Here is a 17,010-nt window from a genome sequence, read left to right as displayed (position 1 = left end):
GGATGAAGTCATAACAGCTTCTTCGCTCACATATCAATAATTCCATCTACATCACAACTGAGCAAGCTCCATTTGCTGATGAAGACTATGTGAAACGGCTGAAAACCCTGGAAAAAGCTTGTAAGTGGAGCTTGAGTTGGGGTTGTTTCATCCAGAATGATATTCACAAAAGTTTGTGCCTGTTTCAAGACACATTCAAAGCCAAATCTTGAAAGATTTTGACAATCTAACACTCAGAACATATTTCTACTCTGAAAAAGCTCAAATGTGCACATATTTGACCTCTTTCCTACATTCTTACAGACACTCAACAGCAATATTTTTTAATGTTAACACCTTTTGTAAAGCAGAGAGCAAAATTAAAGCTGTTATCTGTAACTGAAGACAAGCTGTGACAGACATTAACAGTACAGAGTGATGTTTCAAAAGGCCTCTGTGTTATTTACTGTTGGGAATTTTCGCCGGTGGCCACATCGCTGCGTCTCACTCGAGGTTATAAACACACCTGTGGTTGATTGCAACACTCTTACCACTTTGCACACTGAGACAGGAAGTGGCCCTTTTTCAGGTTGAGACATTTCAACTTCTCATAGCAGGAAAGGTACAGATGGAACTGATAACATTTAACGATGGCTCCGTTCCACTGAAATGTCCCAGTGAGCAAACATGTACGATATCCGGACACTGGAACTGGCACACCTGAATGTAACACTGCTATTATTACTGTTAATAATTACACCTGGGCTTTACTGCCATGACATGGTGAACTAACTACTGTGGGAAAAAAGGTCAGTGAAGGACAACCAGTGGTCATCATTAAGTCAGGTTGATTGATTTCTATAAAAATGAGGTTAGTCATTATGTAATATTTGGTTTTGTTCCACTTTCACTTTCCTGTTCTGTATATGTTGATTTGCAGCTTTCTGAATTTCAAAAATGGAATCAAACTGAAGTCAGTATGAATGTAATAGTTACAAAAAGGCTTCAGTCCATATAGATGTCAGCACCATATGTGCAAAAGCTACTAAATGATTGGTCACTGTAGGGAGGAAGTGGTGTGTCCAGCATTTACAATGAGCTCCATGCACTGTTATGTTCCTGATATCTGTGCTGTGTGTGAGGAGGCATCATTTTACTTGTATTCAGCATAATGTCTGGACAACAGTAAACATATGAAAGAACTGTAAACAACACAAAACAGTCACAAAGGGTGCAAAAATATTTATTGCTAATAAACCTGTAGTCAGTTGGTGTATATTTGCTTTATATTTACAATAATAGAGTACAGAGGAATGGGAATGTGAAAGAAAAATCCCAACCATTTAAATAAATACAAAGGGACTGCCACTGAACAAGACTACAAACATAACCAACTCCAACAACTCCTATACAGCTGGACCAATGATTGCAGTGAGAGAAAAAAAAAAAAACTCTATATAAATTTTCATATATATATATATTTAAATTATAGTCAAAGAATCCAATCCATATGCATTCAGCTGTCGCCTTTTCATCTATCTCAGGTTGATCGAAGGATTGCAGAGAACATCTATGATGTTAATTTAAAGTCAGGCGATGAAGCAACATGGTAGATACTTGTTTTGATAATGCAGACGAGCACTTTTTTTTTTTTGTTCCATAGCTTGTTTACTGAGCAACACTTCCATCTGTGCTGGAATGATAAAGGAGGGGTGGAGCGTTTTAACGTGCAGACCTGAACGCCAGACTTGTTCCTATGGTTTCGTTATGCAAGTATTACTCACTCATCAAAATGTAGCTGTGTTTAGCCGTTAAACATCACATTTATGCCTTTTGGCTAGCAACAGTCTAGGGAGTTAAAACAGTAGCTTACACAGTCATAGTTTTAGTGTATGCAGGACAGATGCTCAATTAAAAACAGTATTTACAGTAAGACATGGCAGCAAAAAATAAACAATACAAAAAATGTCACAGTTAACTGAAGTGCATGGAATGCAAACTCTAGACATGAAATTCAAACTTCATACCATGTTTCTTTTAATAATATATGATCTGTGTTTTGTGACCAGTGTGTAGTGTTACTAAATAAGTCATTACAGAGCTAAAATATAGTGGGCTTCTAAACATGCAGCAAGGTAGGTAGACACGATGCGTCACTGTCAGAACTCCTTAGTGTCTTTATTTTCAAACAGGTGGAGTCTCTGCTCAGCCGTCAGCCCTTCCTTTAGACTCTGCAGGAGTTGAGAGAGAAAAGCAGCTGTTAATACTGAGCATGTTGTCCAGACAGGATGTGCAGGCAGTTAATTTCAGCGTTTCCCTCTGTCACCCAGTGAGTTAATACTAAAAATGGAATCACGAGAGCCCACACACCACATGACATTTGACTGGAAAACCCTTGAACACCCCGTGTTGTATGGAGCCCCGAAACAGACAGAAGTTAGTTGAAGGTTCATATGAGTCAAAACTATAACTGAATACACCAACGCACAATACTGTTAGTTAAAATGAGGTGTATAAGGAGTTTCCTTTAACCTCAAATCAGTTAATAAAATACAAATCTCAATTTATCTTTAACTAGTTCATTTTAGTTTTCTAGTCTTTAGTTTTCCCATTTTGGTCTTCACACAAATTTAATAATTTATCGATTCACTTTGCCCCTTTTCCAATTTTCCTTAAACTAGCTAGCTTACCTGAAAACACTGGAAGCTAAACATGCTGAGCACCAGACTTTCAGCTGCAGCTACATTTTGTCACAGAATGTAACTAAAACTCTTAAGTAGTGTTAGCCAGCTAGCCTTGTTAGCATTAGCTTGCTGGTTAAAATGCTTTAGCTACTGTTATGAGAGTTGATAGTGTTATTTTAGCAGTACATTGTATATGGATGATTAACAGGACCTAAACTGTAGTTTTATAACAAAAGCTAGCTGCTAGCTGAAAGGATGGCACTCTGTATTAACTACCAGTGTTTTCAATGAAGTTAGTCACATTGGTCCAGTCTGTATTCACCACACACACACACACACACACACACACACACACACACACACACACACACACACACACACACACACACACACACACACACACACACACACACACACACACACACACACACACACACACACAGACTCTCCCATTCCAACCCTAGACATACATAGAAAATCCCATCTCATTATTCAGTCATATATTTGACTCATGGGATAATCAGCTGCTGCCTTTTGTTAGTTTTGGGGCTCCACAGTGTGGCACTGAGTCTAAATAAACAACTGTAAGAAGACACACCCATTAGTTATTATCAAACGCTGTGATCGCTCAGACACACTGTCACTCTGCCAGACCTGACGTCATTCGTTCTTCACCATCATGCGTCTGTGGAAGGGGGGGGGGAATATTCGTGCATGCTAATGTGAAGTAGTGACTCATATTTTATTGAGTGCTTTAGAGGTGGAGGACAAGAGGATGTGCTCAAACACCCGTGGGTGTGTCGTACCTAAAAGGAGAGGGGAAGGAGGCCTACACGTCCCTCTGCAGCCCTAACTGTCCCAGGGCATGTCACGATTCACAGACTGAAGACAGAAGGGGGGAAAACACACCAGCAACTGTGTGTTAGACTACTACCGTGTTTACTTTGCATCACAATCCCAACAGTGCCGTTTTGATGGAGTCACAAAATGAGTAAACAAAATGCAGCTCAGCAGGAATACTGCCAATAATGATGCAACTGTGGGGCATGCAATGCTGCATGCAACTCCGCGTGTGACCTGTAGATGGCAGGAAGTCACTTGAAACTGCTTTTCAGCCTTTATTGTGGTGGGAGACCTTTACTGTCAAAACAGGACTCTCTGTCAGTTCTTAATCTGTTGCTGTTTATACAACATGACACAATGGATGATTCAGTTTCATGAGAAATCCAGAATTAACACAAGCGTGGGATGATGGGATGATTCTTCTATTAACTGGAGACCCACCTTTGATCTCATGGTGCGCTCTGAGCGTTTGGCTGCAGCAGCTGCCATCTTGAGGATGTCAGGGTTGCTTTTGGACTTCATGATATCTGGGAGGGAAAAACATGTCAAGAGTTCAAATAAAGAGGAGAAACAGAAAAAGGAGAAACAGAGATAGGAACTAGTAGGAACTGGGAACTAATATTAATATTTGTTCAAGTTTCAAGTCCTCTAACACCACTGCTGATAGCTTGGTTAACATTGTTGTGAAGTTAAGAGTTTGCTAAATCTGACTAGGATCACTAGTATGAACAACCCTTACAGAAAAAAAAAGGAAGAAAGGTTTAGGATAAAATTAACACGATGTTCCTGCGTGTGTTTCTAAGTGTGTGTTTGTACCGTATCCTCCTCTCTCCACCTCCTCCAGCGACGGCTCCCCGAGAGCCTCGTGAGCCAGCTGCAGCTGGTCTCTGAGCCGGCCCAGATCCCGCTCTGCTTTGGCCCTGACGATGCTCAGCTCGGTGTAGATGTCCTTGTACTTATCTGTTGCATATTTCTTGTCCTGAAAACACATTGTTTGGAAGTTCAGACAAAGGGTAAGCATTCCTCTGTGCTTCTCTCAGCTAGGAATTCATGGATGCAACCAGATTAGAGGACTTCGAGTGGAAACGTTACCCTAACAGGAAAACTTACTCTTTGGGCAGCTTGGAGTTCATCTTTTAAGGAATTGATTTCCTGCTTCAGGTACTGGACCTCAGACTCCTTTACCCTCAGCATCACCTGGGAAACAAGGGAGGATGAAAAGAGAAAAAGAAGATGAAAAGATGCTTTACTGAAGGTTTCCTGCCTGTTGATCAGCTGCTTATTAAAACTGACCAGTACAGACTTGCTTTTATGGTATGTTTCATATCCAGGATTTGTATATTTTATTGCTTTGTTTAAATGTGATTTCTGATTGAACCTTACCTCCAACTCATAGAGCTCTTTTCCCTGTATTGTAGTGTTTGTGTCTCCTACTCCATCCTCAGATGCCATAGAGCGCATCTTAGTGATCTCTGCTGCTAGACGGTTGTTTAGCTCCTGAAAATGCCAGACAGAACAGCAGGTTGTGTGTCATAAAACAGTCAACATCAGTATCCCAGAGTAAATATTTGTAGACAGGTGTGTGTGTGTGTGTGTATACCAGTGAGTGACATGATTGTGTGTTCTCGTGTGTGTCTGCACCTGGTTGTGTGCGTTCAGCTCCTGGTTCTCTCTCTGACACTGCCTGAGGGCCTGCCTCTCGGCCTCCAGCGCCTGAGCCAGGTGGGCGTTTTCCAGGCACTTCTGGGAATACTGCTCCGACAACACCTCGATCTCCCGCTGGAACGAACACAGCTCCTCCCTGAAACACAACACAATACCACAGTGAGAGAGAAATAAACACCAGCAGAGTGAGAGGGTTCAGATACAGCTGGATGTTCATACTCTGGTTCAGTTAGTTCGTCTTTACCGTCCAGACACATCTGCAGCTAAAATAACGTTTGTCAAGGTGTAGTGAGGATCAGATAGACAGTGACAGATATAAAAACACTGGATTGATTAGTGTAACACCTGCACTTCCACACATGTGGTCAAGTGAAGTGTTAGAGCATGCTGAAGACAGGCAGGTGAGCGTTCAGCACCGAGTACTCCCGACACATGTTCCAGCAAGTCATGAGTGACACACGCAAGATCTGATACCTCAGCAGCTTATCAGTAGATGAAACTGTTTGATCGAGCATAAACAAAACAGCCAGAAAATTCACAACATAAAGAACAACAATCTGAGAGGACTGTTTCGGCACAACTCAACTGTTTTGCAATACAGAGAATCAAACCATAAACCAACCATTACCACACCCAACACAGTTTAGTTCTATGATTTTGGTGAAGTGGTTTTGTAAGAACTTTTACAGGTATGTAACAGTAATAACGTCTGCACCTGGGCACTAAAACGCTACCGGTGATAAACTGATGGCTGCTGATTAGGGCTGTCACTTTATACTCAACATTCAAACTATCGTTCAAACATAAAAACTTTTCTTTTAAATCATATTTCATCTGTAATGTTTTGTTCCAATTCAAATACTCTATAAGCGCAACATATTGTTTGAATTAGTTTGCCTTGTTCCATTCCACGCCCTGTTATCAGTCACTGAACTTTTGATAACAAACTGGAGCAAACTAGCGAGCTGTGCTAAATGTCAGATCATGACACCAAAGCACCTGACAAGTACATGAGTGCAAATTTTATTTTGAGTTCTACCTTGCAGATGGCAAAATTATGGATCAATGTAAGGCTGTTTGATAACATTAGGTCAATTCTATATTCACAAAATGAAATTTGCAAGAACAAAGAATGTCCTCACATGTAATGTATTTAGTCGTCTGTCAAAGAAATCTCAAAATCTACATAGAAACATTATCATAACTAACATTTTTAGTTAGTTGTGTAAACCTTTCTTGCTTTTTTCTTTGTTCTGTTATATTTTAATTATGTATTTTTGAAGACAGATTGTTCTTACTGTTGTTCTCCAACAAACTCACCACCTTTTTGACAAACTGAAAAGTTTGTTAAGAAAAAAAATAAGGTAACTGACCTTTTAAAACTGCTTTACACTACCACAACAACAAATCTAGCGAGTCACCTGTTAGCTTGTCACTCAAGCAAGGCAGCGGAGGCACTAAAATGAAATGGAACTACACTAATTCTACCATGTAGTTTAGGGTCAGGCTGTAAGCGCTTTTTTGAAAATGTTTCAGCCCTTCTGCTAACGGTCCTGCTTGTCCTTATCCTGGTCTCTGAAACTACTGATCAAGTCATTTTCATCGACAGACTAAGACAAAATGCATAATCGAAGGCAACATGAGTCAGTTCCTAAAAGTATTACAGCAGCTGCACTGTGTGAGTGAAGAAAACTTACTCATGCTGTCTGCGGATCTCCTCCATGTCTGCGTTCTCTGCGTTGCTGTTGGCTTTGCGAGCCTTGTCCAGCTCCTTCTCCAGCTCTGACCGGTGGGCGTTTTTCATCGCTTCAATTGCTAAGATAACAGACACAACAAGCTTTATTAGCTAGAGTACAACATCTATGCTTTGTGTTCTAAACCTGTATTATCCCTAAAATGGGGTGAGCTAAAAATATGCCAGAAAGACCATAAGTTCTTGTAAACGTGATATTTACCAGCAATGGTGGCTGCTGTCTCCTCTGCCAGCAGTCTTTCTTTCTCCTCCTGCAGGTTCTCCAGCTCTCTCTGGTGTTTCCTCTGCAGCTCATCTATCACCTTCTGATGGGACTCCTCCATGGCAGCAAAGCCCCTCTCACAGGTGGCCTGTGACACAGGACAATATGGGGCAACTGTGAGTTTACGGCTCATCAGGACAAGGACCACAAGGTTCTCCTGACCATGAAGCTGAGCAGGAGAAACCCTGGGCCCTAAAATGTAAGCCAGTGCAGATCATCCATTCATTATCCAGCAAATCACTTGCAAGCTACTGCCTGTTAGCCATGAGCGAGTTGAGCCTGTGTGAGTACAAAAAGGGTTAAGAGGAATGACAGGATACACGATACACTGAAGAAATGCAAAGACAATGAGCGAGGAGGGTAAGAAAGTGTATGCTGCCATTTCCTATCCACGGTAGAACACCTGCTGACAGATGTAAACATCTAACTCTGCTTATTCCAAACTGAGCTCATGTTGTTGAGCTGCAGTCTGCAGCTAATAATTCCTAATCTGCCTATGTGCCAAATCTTTGATGGAATGTAGGGTTAAGGTGATATTCTAATACAATCATGAATAGCTGGGCGTCTGGGAGCTACACTGCATTTCAAACTATCTCAAGCAAAGAGCATTTTACAAAATGAGTTAAGCTTGCCAAGCTAGCACCTTCGGGTGTTATGGAGAATAATCCTCTTCAACACACTTTTAGAAAGAGCCATTACAATGCTATTATAACTACAGTGCAAGTTTCCACAAGAAGGGATTTCAATGGCCTTTCCACTAGCCCGACTCAAAACCTAGCCCTGCTTCCGTTCTCTATTCACTGCCACTAATCTGAGTGCTCAGTCGACGGCCGTGCCTGGGCCTGCGTCCCCTCTCTCTGCTTCAGCCACACAGGGGAAATGGAGGTCTAGTCTGTTTTCATAGGGATAAAACCCCCTGAGAGCTCAGACCCAGGAACCTACTGTGAGAGGCTGAAAAGTCTCCCCCACAGAGCAAATGTAAACTTCCTGCTCTGACATCAGACCAAGCGCAGGCTTTATTTAGTAGCATGTCAAGCTATGTATCTTGTGTGTAAATATATCCAGGTCATGGCGGGGGCATGAACTCGCTGCTCAGACACCCCAAAGTATGTAGTTAGCTAGACATAAGCCAAATATCTGAACATCCAACACACTGTTTAAAACTCCACTGCCACAAGTAAACCTCACTTTTAAAAAGCAAGTTAACACTCACATCAAAATGACAACTGATAATTAGCCCGACCACCTTAAATTTGTTGTAATTTTTAAAAATACTGTTACTTTTAAATAAGTTTTAGACCAACCCTTACTAAAACTCTCTGTGAATACTCACTATGATTGTACAATGCATTACTTACAAATGTTTCTGTGATCAAATCTTTAGTATCTTGGATACCTTCCAACCTGGTATTCATAAATATTTTTATGTCCCATTAAACATTTAACTTCCATATTTAAATTCAAAGAAGTTCACCTAACCTGTAAAATTAAAAATAAAGTTTTTTGGAAAATAAGGCTGGTGATATTCCTTATTTTTTACATTATTAACCAATCCCATGAAGACTAAAACCTACAGTGATACTATCAAGTTTTGTTTATGTATCCAAAGACTGATAAATTATTTTCCTGTGTCATAGAGCTCCATTGTTGTCCAAAACCTAATAAAAACAGATCAATTGTTATTTATTTAGACTCAATCCCGCTTGCTGCAGGAAATATTCACTAGCCCATGAAATGTGTATTAATCCGCCACTGAAAACAGTCCCCAGCAAATACACTATTTACTCCAGTTTGAGTAATGTTGGCTAAAAACTACAGTGCCCAGCAGTTTAATGAAATTGTTAAGCCTTTTAAAAAATGAAAGTAGTTCAGTAGGAACCAATGGGTTTAGGGTTCAGTGCCACAGGCAGGGTAGGGAAGTAAGAAAGTATTGAGACACAACCTACGCATTGTTGGTTTTGGTCTTTTCATGGGATTTGTTAATAAGAGAAATATAGAATAACATAAAACATATCTTTTAAATACAACGTTTACTGTAATATACACTATTCAATTAAAAGTTAAATCTGACCACAGTTTAAAGAGGCGTTTCACTCAAATAACTAAAGTGGTGTCATGCACACACACGCAACGAAGTTTAGGTAGCAACTATGTAGAAAAGACTATAAACTGTCCACAGCCACATCTTAAGATTTATCTGGAGTGACTGAGATATTGTTTTCGGAAAGAGACATTTTTGTTGACTTTCAATTAAATGTCAATTTTTTGTGCTTTGAGCACTACAAAAAAATTCCATTCACCTCCATTGTTTGTGGTTGGAAGCAGAAATACATTATCTACCTCTTGGTCAAATACCATTATGGCTAAGAAAGAAAATATGCATTTTTGTTAGTTGGGTGAACTGACCCTTTAACATGAGAGGCAGTTATATATCCTTTAATGTTATATTAAAATGCTATGTCATCCAATGTTAATGAGAGGAAAAAAAGGATTAAAATGAAACTGTTAGTAGAAACAGCCAAAAGGAAAAGAGATTAGACCCATAAAAATAGTTGCTAATTATTTTGATTCTAAATATTCAAAAGTTTAAAAATGGTAAAAAGGGTCAACTCTTTGCCCTTAAAACTTGTGCCATAGCTGAGTCAAAGGGTTAGCTTCACGAGCACATTGAACTATCAACAGAGGAACTCATTTCAAAGGAGAATAGTGTGATATAATGTGGTAGTGTGAAAGAATCTGATAGCTTCTGTTGAATTCTTTCTTTGCTAATCTAATGCTTATGTTACTCAAAGTTCTCCACGTGATGGTGATACAAAAAATGGGTTCCTCAGTATACAACTACTGCAGCATCAATGATAAAAAATTAAAAAAAAAAAAAAACTGAAGAGGAGGTTAGAATTCATGCAACACAGAAGAAAACGTGTTTACAGAACAAAGAGCGACAGTAGGGTAAGCGAGGTTAGGAAGGCAAGTAGGGGTTGGGGAAGGAAGGGGATCTGGGAATGCCACAAAGGAACACAAGGCATCACAGATGGCGGACGGCAAGGACAAGGAGCGCTTCCACCTTCAGGTTTTCCAGGTCTTTCTCGTATTTCAGCCGCAGAGTGGTTATGTCGCCCTGCTCTTCGCGCCGTCTCATCTCTTCGGTCATGACTGAGACTTGGGTCACCAGCTCCTGAATGCGCTCCTTGAGGTTAGATGTCTGGGGATGTGATGGTCTATCCTCATCTGTCGAGATCTTGTCAGGGTTTGGTGGACTCATCATGCTCTTCAACTCCTCCATTTCCTGGTCAAACCTCTCCATGAGGTTGGTCCGCTCCACCTCATGCTTCTTCTTCAGGTTCTCCATGCAGTTTGTCAGTGAGTCGATCTCTTTGACATTTTCTTCTGAGCGGAGGCGCAGTGTCTCACTGGCCTTTGCAATTTCCTGCCTCAACTTTTCAGCTTCCTGCTCGTAGCTGTCTTTGACCTCTCGAAGCTCCTTCCTATGCCTGGCTATCATATCATGAAGCTCAATGGTTTTATCCACTGAGTCTATGGGCTCTCCTTCAATCTGGATCAAAGTTTGTGATCCTGAGGTGGCTTTCAAAGATGCCTCAGATAGTTGACTATGAAGATCTGCCAGTTTTGACTGGAGATCTCTGGCAACCTCTCTCAATTTAGGACAGTTTGGACAGTCCAAGCCACCAATCTGAACTTCTCTTTGCTTTTCCTTGAGCTCTTTCTCATGCTGGACTTTGAGCCTAATAATCAAATACGACATGTAAGCTTCTTTAAGGGCATCAAGCAGATATTTAGAGGACTGTTTCTGTTCTTGACCAGAATCAAAGCTTGCAAGAGCCAAAGAAAGGAGCTTGTCATCTTTGGCCAGCTTCACCTTGGATGCAATCTGTGTCAAAAAGTAGGACTTTGCCTCCAAGTTCTCTGTTAACTCTTTAAGAATTAGGGCATTTGTGTCATTATCAAGCCAGCTGTACATAGATACAAAATCTGGCTCTGCCAGTATCTCGCTCTCAACTTTTGCTTTAGGACAAATCATGCTAATCAAGAGCATCAAGCGCTTCTGTGCCATCATCTGTTCTGCCACACCTCTTTCACAGCTGTGTTTGTTTTCCTCTGGTTTTATTTCAATGCTACCCAACAACTGACTCCAGAACTCTCCTTCTAATACAAACCTCATGTCTTTTGGACTCACACAGAATGGCTCTTCTTTCGAAGAACCAAGGTGCTCTCTGACAAATAAAGTGCTTTTTAAATCACTGAGCATTTTCTCTACGTTAACATCTACCTTTTCTAACATCCCTAAAACCTGATTAGTCGCCTCAGACTTCATCTCAATCTCTTCTACTACTTGCTTTATAAGACCTTTATCATCAACCTGCTTCTCTCCAGACTCAACACACTCACTAACTTGCACTGTCTTTTCAACTCTACTTGTCATTTCTAACTTCTCTCGTAGCATCCTTATTTCGTTTTCTGCTTCTCTTAGCTTCTCTCTACTGACTTTCTCTGATTCCTGTTGTAGTGCGATTAGTTCACTGTTCCTGGCTTCAAGTTCAATACAGCGCTGCTCTGTAGACTGACGATTTGCCTCTGTCTCAAATAACCTCGCTTGTGATGCTTCTAGTAGCTCTTTGAGTTGATCTTTCTCCAGGTGTAGCCCCTCATCCTCAAAATCTGACTGGAATCCCAGACCTTTCAGCGTGGCCTCTTTCAACTGCAGCTTCTTCTCGGTGTCTTTTAGGGTGTTGCCAAGCTCTTCCAATGTAACCAGAGCTTCATGGAGCCTCAGAGATTTCTCATTAAGCTCCCTTTCATAGTACTCCCTGTCTATGGCATTAGCCTGGTTTTCAGCCAGTTCAGCCTTCAATCTTTTCATTTCTTCCATGATAAGATGATGTTGTTTGCCACCCTGCTGGCTAATCAGTTCAGCTTTCAGTCTGTCTATTTCTCTGTCAGCCTCAGTCAGCTGGTTAACTATCTCCTGACATCGTTGTTTCAATGCCCCGTTTTCACTTGTTAAAAGTTCAACCCTCTGAGAGAGCATTCCTATAGTCATCTCATTTGTCTCTGAATGGTTTTCAATTTTTGAAAGGGGACCATAAGGGCTTTTTAGGCTTTCATAAGTTTGCTTCTGAACCTTCCCCACCAAATCCTCCATGGTTAGAAGACGGGCTTCGTATTCGCGGATACTTTCTCCTGCCCTGGCTAAACTCTTTTTTATCATTTCATTTTCTAACTCCTGTTGGCATTTCCAGGTCTCCAAGAGCTTCTGAAATTGAGGTCTCTCTGCTGTCTCTTGATTACAGCTATAGGATTTCAACAATTTCGCCAGTTCCTTCAGAGTCATAGTTTTACCAGTTGTCAAGTCCTCCAGTTCTTGAATTGCCTCTGTGCTGTCCTGGAACAAGAAGCTAACTGTTTTTTGGACAGGTTCTGGGGGAGGGTCTTCAACAATGGATGTTTTTTGGGGTTCAGAAAAGTAAGGTTCCTTGATGGAGTGGTGAGAAAGCGAGAGGCCAAGCTGTGCCTGCATATTGCGCTTTTTCAACTCTTGCTGCTTCAGGAGCTCTTTGGTCTCCTGGTACTTCTTTGTTAAACTCTGTGCTTGAGAACTAACCAGTTCTGGCCTCTTCGTCTGGGGCGTCACATCAGCCTCCAGACCCAAAGGGTGCTCCAGCTTAGAAAAGGGGACCAGACAGTTGGTTAACACACAGCAGGGGAGACACAAAGCTTGCTAATAATTGTCAGCGTTATCTATCAATCATTTCCCTCTAATTTCTATTAAAAAGTGACATTACAATTAGAATTCCCACATAATAATCTCAAATTATGTAAATGTAAACACTGATTAAAAACATTATAAAATTCCCTTAGGTTTTAATGATGTAAATTAAAAGCAAAGAAAAGAGATTTAATGGCCGGGGTTAGTCAATCACAACAGAGCATGCACATTAAATGGTTAAAAGTTACTTTATGTGGTAAGTAATGCAATATTAGTTGCAGCTGGATGGTTTACTAAAGGATGGAAGGCATACCAGATCCTACAAACACATTTCTGAAGTTCTCTGGTCCAAACTCATGTCTTGCACCAAAACAAAGCTTTTCTGAGTGGAGACAGTGAATCACATTATCCAACTAAAGTCTAATGCTGAAACATATTTTCAAACTTTCTCAATAAGACAAAGAGCAACACAAAACTTGCATACACTATATTCTAATAATCAAAACAGTTCCTGACTGCAACCACGAACAAACTAAATTATCTATAAAAAGGATTCATTCAGTCTCACTCTGGCAAACCCATCCATACATCAACATACAAATATAGGAATTCATTCAGCATCATACATTTAAGCCATTACATAGCTGACAATATTTGTTAAAAAGAATAACAAATTGATGGTCTTTATATTAGTTAATAGAGGATGAGAATCTGATGTCCATGCAAATAATTAGAAAACAAGCCAAGAGGTTATTATTCATACACGTTGAGCCAAACATTTCAACAACTAAAGCTATTACATCAGTGACTATGCAGGATAATATCGTTCTAAATTCAAATTTAAGGATAACGTAATTAACTAGTTCAGTCAACTGCTAGAAACAATCAGACTATTATTAAAGAGGAAGTCCATCGATTTTACAAAAAAAACTTTAGGTTTACTCGTCATGAAGAGGGCAGCACTCAGCCAGTGAAAACAGTTGTATAATCAATGGTTCTAAGGGGATATGGAGTTTGAAAGATGAGGGTATTTAACAGGCAGGGAAGATCTAATGAACGATGCTACGAGTCGCATTACAGGAAATATGGGATCCAGTGTTTTTGAAGCTTGACTCATATGACAAAAAGTCAGGATAACTCGGTTTCTGCTGCACCAATTTTTTACCATTCTTTTTTTAAATTCTGCAGTGCAATACTACATTGCTGGGGTACCCCTTAAATATTCGCATGAAAATGAAAATGGAGAAAGAAAATTTGATTTCAAAAATAAAAAACCAAAACCAAAAACCAAAGACCAAATATAGAAAATGGACAATAAAAGAAATATTTGTAGAAATGTTTAAAATTGCCTTCAGCTAAAATGTAAAATACTTTTTTCTTCTCCTTTTCAAATGTTTTATTTTTCTTCCTCCACATTCCATCTGCACTTTTAAATCTGCTATTTTCATACTTTGAACTGCATGTAATTGAGGAGACATGACCATCACATCACTTAGGAAACGATAATGGCGGGTGGAAACATAGCAACAGAAAAGGGAGGAAGGAAAATTAAAAACAAGATACTTTTTATTTTCTTTTTGTTAATTATTTTGTTCATTTGTATTGTGTACTTTTCTGTTATCTAGTCTATTTCCCATTTCATCACATCAGTTTGTCAAATAGTTTTAAATTCATTTTTTTATTTTTTTATTTTAACATCTAAATGAGGCCTGATTATCCATAGTAACAGAGTAAAATAATTAATTTACAATCTTCTCTTTTTTATTTTGAGTGAAATATTCCTCTATAAGTCACATCAGCAACCACAAAACGAGTCAATAATCAAAACCATACTCTGATACTGTAACTTCTGATATACGGTAGTACAGACCTATGAAACGGACAGAAGAGATTAACTAGTAGAAGCCAATGAAGTAATAAGATATCAATGTTTTTCCACATGCAATGAACTCATGCAAAGGCACATATCTGTAGCCATTTTGTTGCTTCGATGTCAGTTTGTTGGATGTTTTCTTATAATAAAATACAACATGCAAAGGATGTTACAAATGGAGGGGAAAATACTGCTCAATTGAGAATATGCACATGTAATCTACAACAGGACTTCCCATCATAGCAGAATAACGTACAGCGCAACGCTGCAGCTGCACGCTGAGGACATGGAGACCAATGACTCACCGGAGAGATGTAACCCGTCCGGATGTCTTGCTCTCTTTCCAGAGCTGTTCTCAGCTGGAGCTCCAGCTCCTGCTTGTGCTTGTTGGAGTCAAGAAGCTGCTGGTGACAGCTCTCCAACTGTGACTTCAGGTCTTCTATCTGCGGAGCAGCAGGGAAAACATTTGATTAGTTGATGTTTTTAAAAGATGTGCTGAAAGGTGATTAAATTTTTATGGATTTTCAATGGGGGAATTTCACATGACCAATTATTCAACTTAATCACTGACGTTTTTACTGCCCAGATGAAGGACATATAGCAAAAAATATGACACTATGATACTATTCATTTTTGGAAATTTACATAATTTTTTTTTTAAATTGTGTATGAAATAATACCTTATATAAAAGGTATCAAACGCCAAGAAATTGGATCCCTCAGGAATCAAATTGATGTAATATATGTATATATTGGTGCTAATGTTATAACCACTCTTTTCTGAATAGATAAATAGCTAATACTTCTGTACACCAACTTAAAGTTTATAAGCAGGCCGCGGCCTACAGCTTGTTGTGTTTGCAGTCACTAAATTTGCTATTAAGAGTCAAGAAGAAAGCCCCTTCTGAATATATTCTCCAACATATACAGTACAACAGGTATACGTACCCCTTGCTTGTAATTGTCCAACAGCTGCTCCAGCTCTGCAGTGTCTCTGGATTGTAGTGTAGAAGGCAGAGGCACCCTCCTCTCCTCCCGTGCCGGTGTCTTCTCCACCTGTCGCCAGTGTTGTTCAATTACCTCCTCCACCCTCTGCTGCCTTTCCACAGATGAAGGGGCTAATAACTCAGGCCCTGTGTGTCCGACTCCCTCTCCACTCTCAAAGTCTGTTCTCCCTCCTTCTTTAACGGATGTTTGTTCCACCGATGTCACAGACTCATACCTCTTCCGCCTCTCCTCCCTTCTCCGACTGCGCTCCAGCTCTCCCAGGTCTGCCTGGAGGCTCTCGGCTTCCTGCGCTCGCTGCTGAGCCAGAGCCTGAGCGATGGGTCTGAACTCGGCCCAGTCAAAGGTCTTCGAGCGGCCTTCTCGTCTACGCTCACGCGCCCGGCTCTTTATGACCCCCTGCATGGATTCTCTCTCCACAGACGAGGCTTCAGAGGAGGGAGAGTCTTGGGTTACATCTGGCCTGACCAGACCCTCCAGAGGAGAGAAGGAACCGTGATCCTCTGTTGAACTGAAAGACAGCGAAAAGGGCAAAGATTTTAATTGCAGTTCATCTAAATTGCCCAGAGTCCATGACCCTAATGATGCTCTTGGGATGATGTTATTCCAAATCTTTCCAGTTTAAATCACTCTACATCATCATAGTTAATAAATGTGTGCAATAGTGTGATTGTACCTACCTTGCCACATCAGGAGCAGTGGAGGGTCGGACGTTCTTCATGACTGCCTGGATCCAGTTCCGCCTAATACCTGCTGTCATAGCCGACAGAGTGTGGACTCCCTCCTGGGTCTAAACATTTCAAAGCTCTAATAAATATAACAGCAAGTCATCCAAAAAACAGAAAAAATGCTATACTGAATCTATCCCTTTCATATCTCTGGGGTGCATTAGGCCATTGCCGGTAATGCTGCACATCAATGAGCAGCACTGCTTTATGGCAATATTGAATATATACTTGTAATACCTTGTTTGTCAGCTATGTAATTCTCTGGAACATATATATATGTTCCAGAGAATTACATATACATATATATACATATATATACATATATATACATATATATATATACACACACACATATATATACATATATACATACATATATATATACATATATATACATACATATACATATATATATATATATATATATATATATATATATATATATATATATATATATATATATATATATATATATATATATATATATATATAT

The 17,010-nt window shown here is 40.0% G+C and overlaps 1 protein-coding gene across 2 annotated transcripts in view; it reads right to left on the bottom strand.

The window, feature by feature from the left end:
- Positions 1–1,206: 1,206 nt before the first annotated feature.
- Positions 1,207–17,010, bottom strand: part of LOC122971288 (myosin phosphatase Rho interacting protein) — a 41,084-nt gene continuing 25,280 nt past the window's right edge. Inside the window, exons 13-24 of one of the 2 annotated variants that reach the window (XM_044337866.1) lie at positions 16,470–16,579; positions 15,733–16,300; positions 15,090–15,227; positions 12,807–12,866; positions 7,127–7,274; positions 6,869–6,986; positions 5,148–5,307; positions 4,890–5,003; positions 4,617–4,703; positions 4,323–4,485; positions 3,948–4,033; positions 1,207–2,210 (exon numbers count right to left, since the gene is read on the bottom strand). In XM_044337866.1, coding sequence (XP_044193801.1) covers positions 2,139–2,210; positions 3,948–4,033; positions 4,323–4,485; positions 4,617–4,703; positions 4,890–5,003; positions 5,148–5,307; positions 6,869–6,986; positions 7,127–7,274; positions 12,807–12,866; positions 15,090–15,227; positions 15,733–16,300; positions 16,470–16,579 — 1,824 coding nt within the window. In that variant the 3' untranslated portion in view covers positions 1,207–2,138. The remainder of the gene's footprint in view (positions 2,211–3,947; positions 4,034–4,322; positions 4,486–4,616; positions 4,704–4,889; positions 5,004–5,147; positions 5,308–6,868; positions 6,987–7,126; positions 7,275–12,806; positions 12,867–15,089; positions 15,228–15,732; positions 16,301–16,469; positions 16,580–17,010) is intronic. The other variant, XM_044337867.1, reaches the window with a different exon arrangement.

The sequence above is a fragment of the Thunnus albacares genome, chromosome 20 (genome assembly GCF_914725855.1).
Source record: "Thunnus albacares chromosome 20, fThuAlb1.1, whole genome shotgun sequence".
In the NCBI taxonomy this organism is placed as follows: Eukaryota; Metazoa; Chordata; class Actinopteri; order Scombriformes; family Scombridae; genus Thunnus; species Thunnus albacares.
This window is presented reverse-complemented; position numbering and strand designations above follow the sequence as displayed.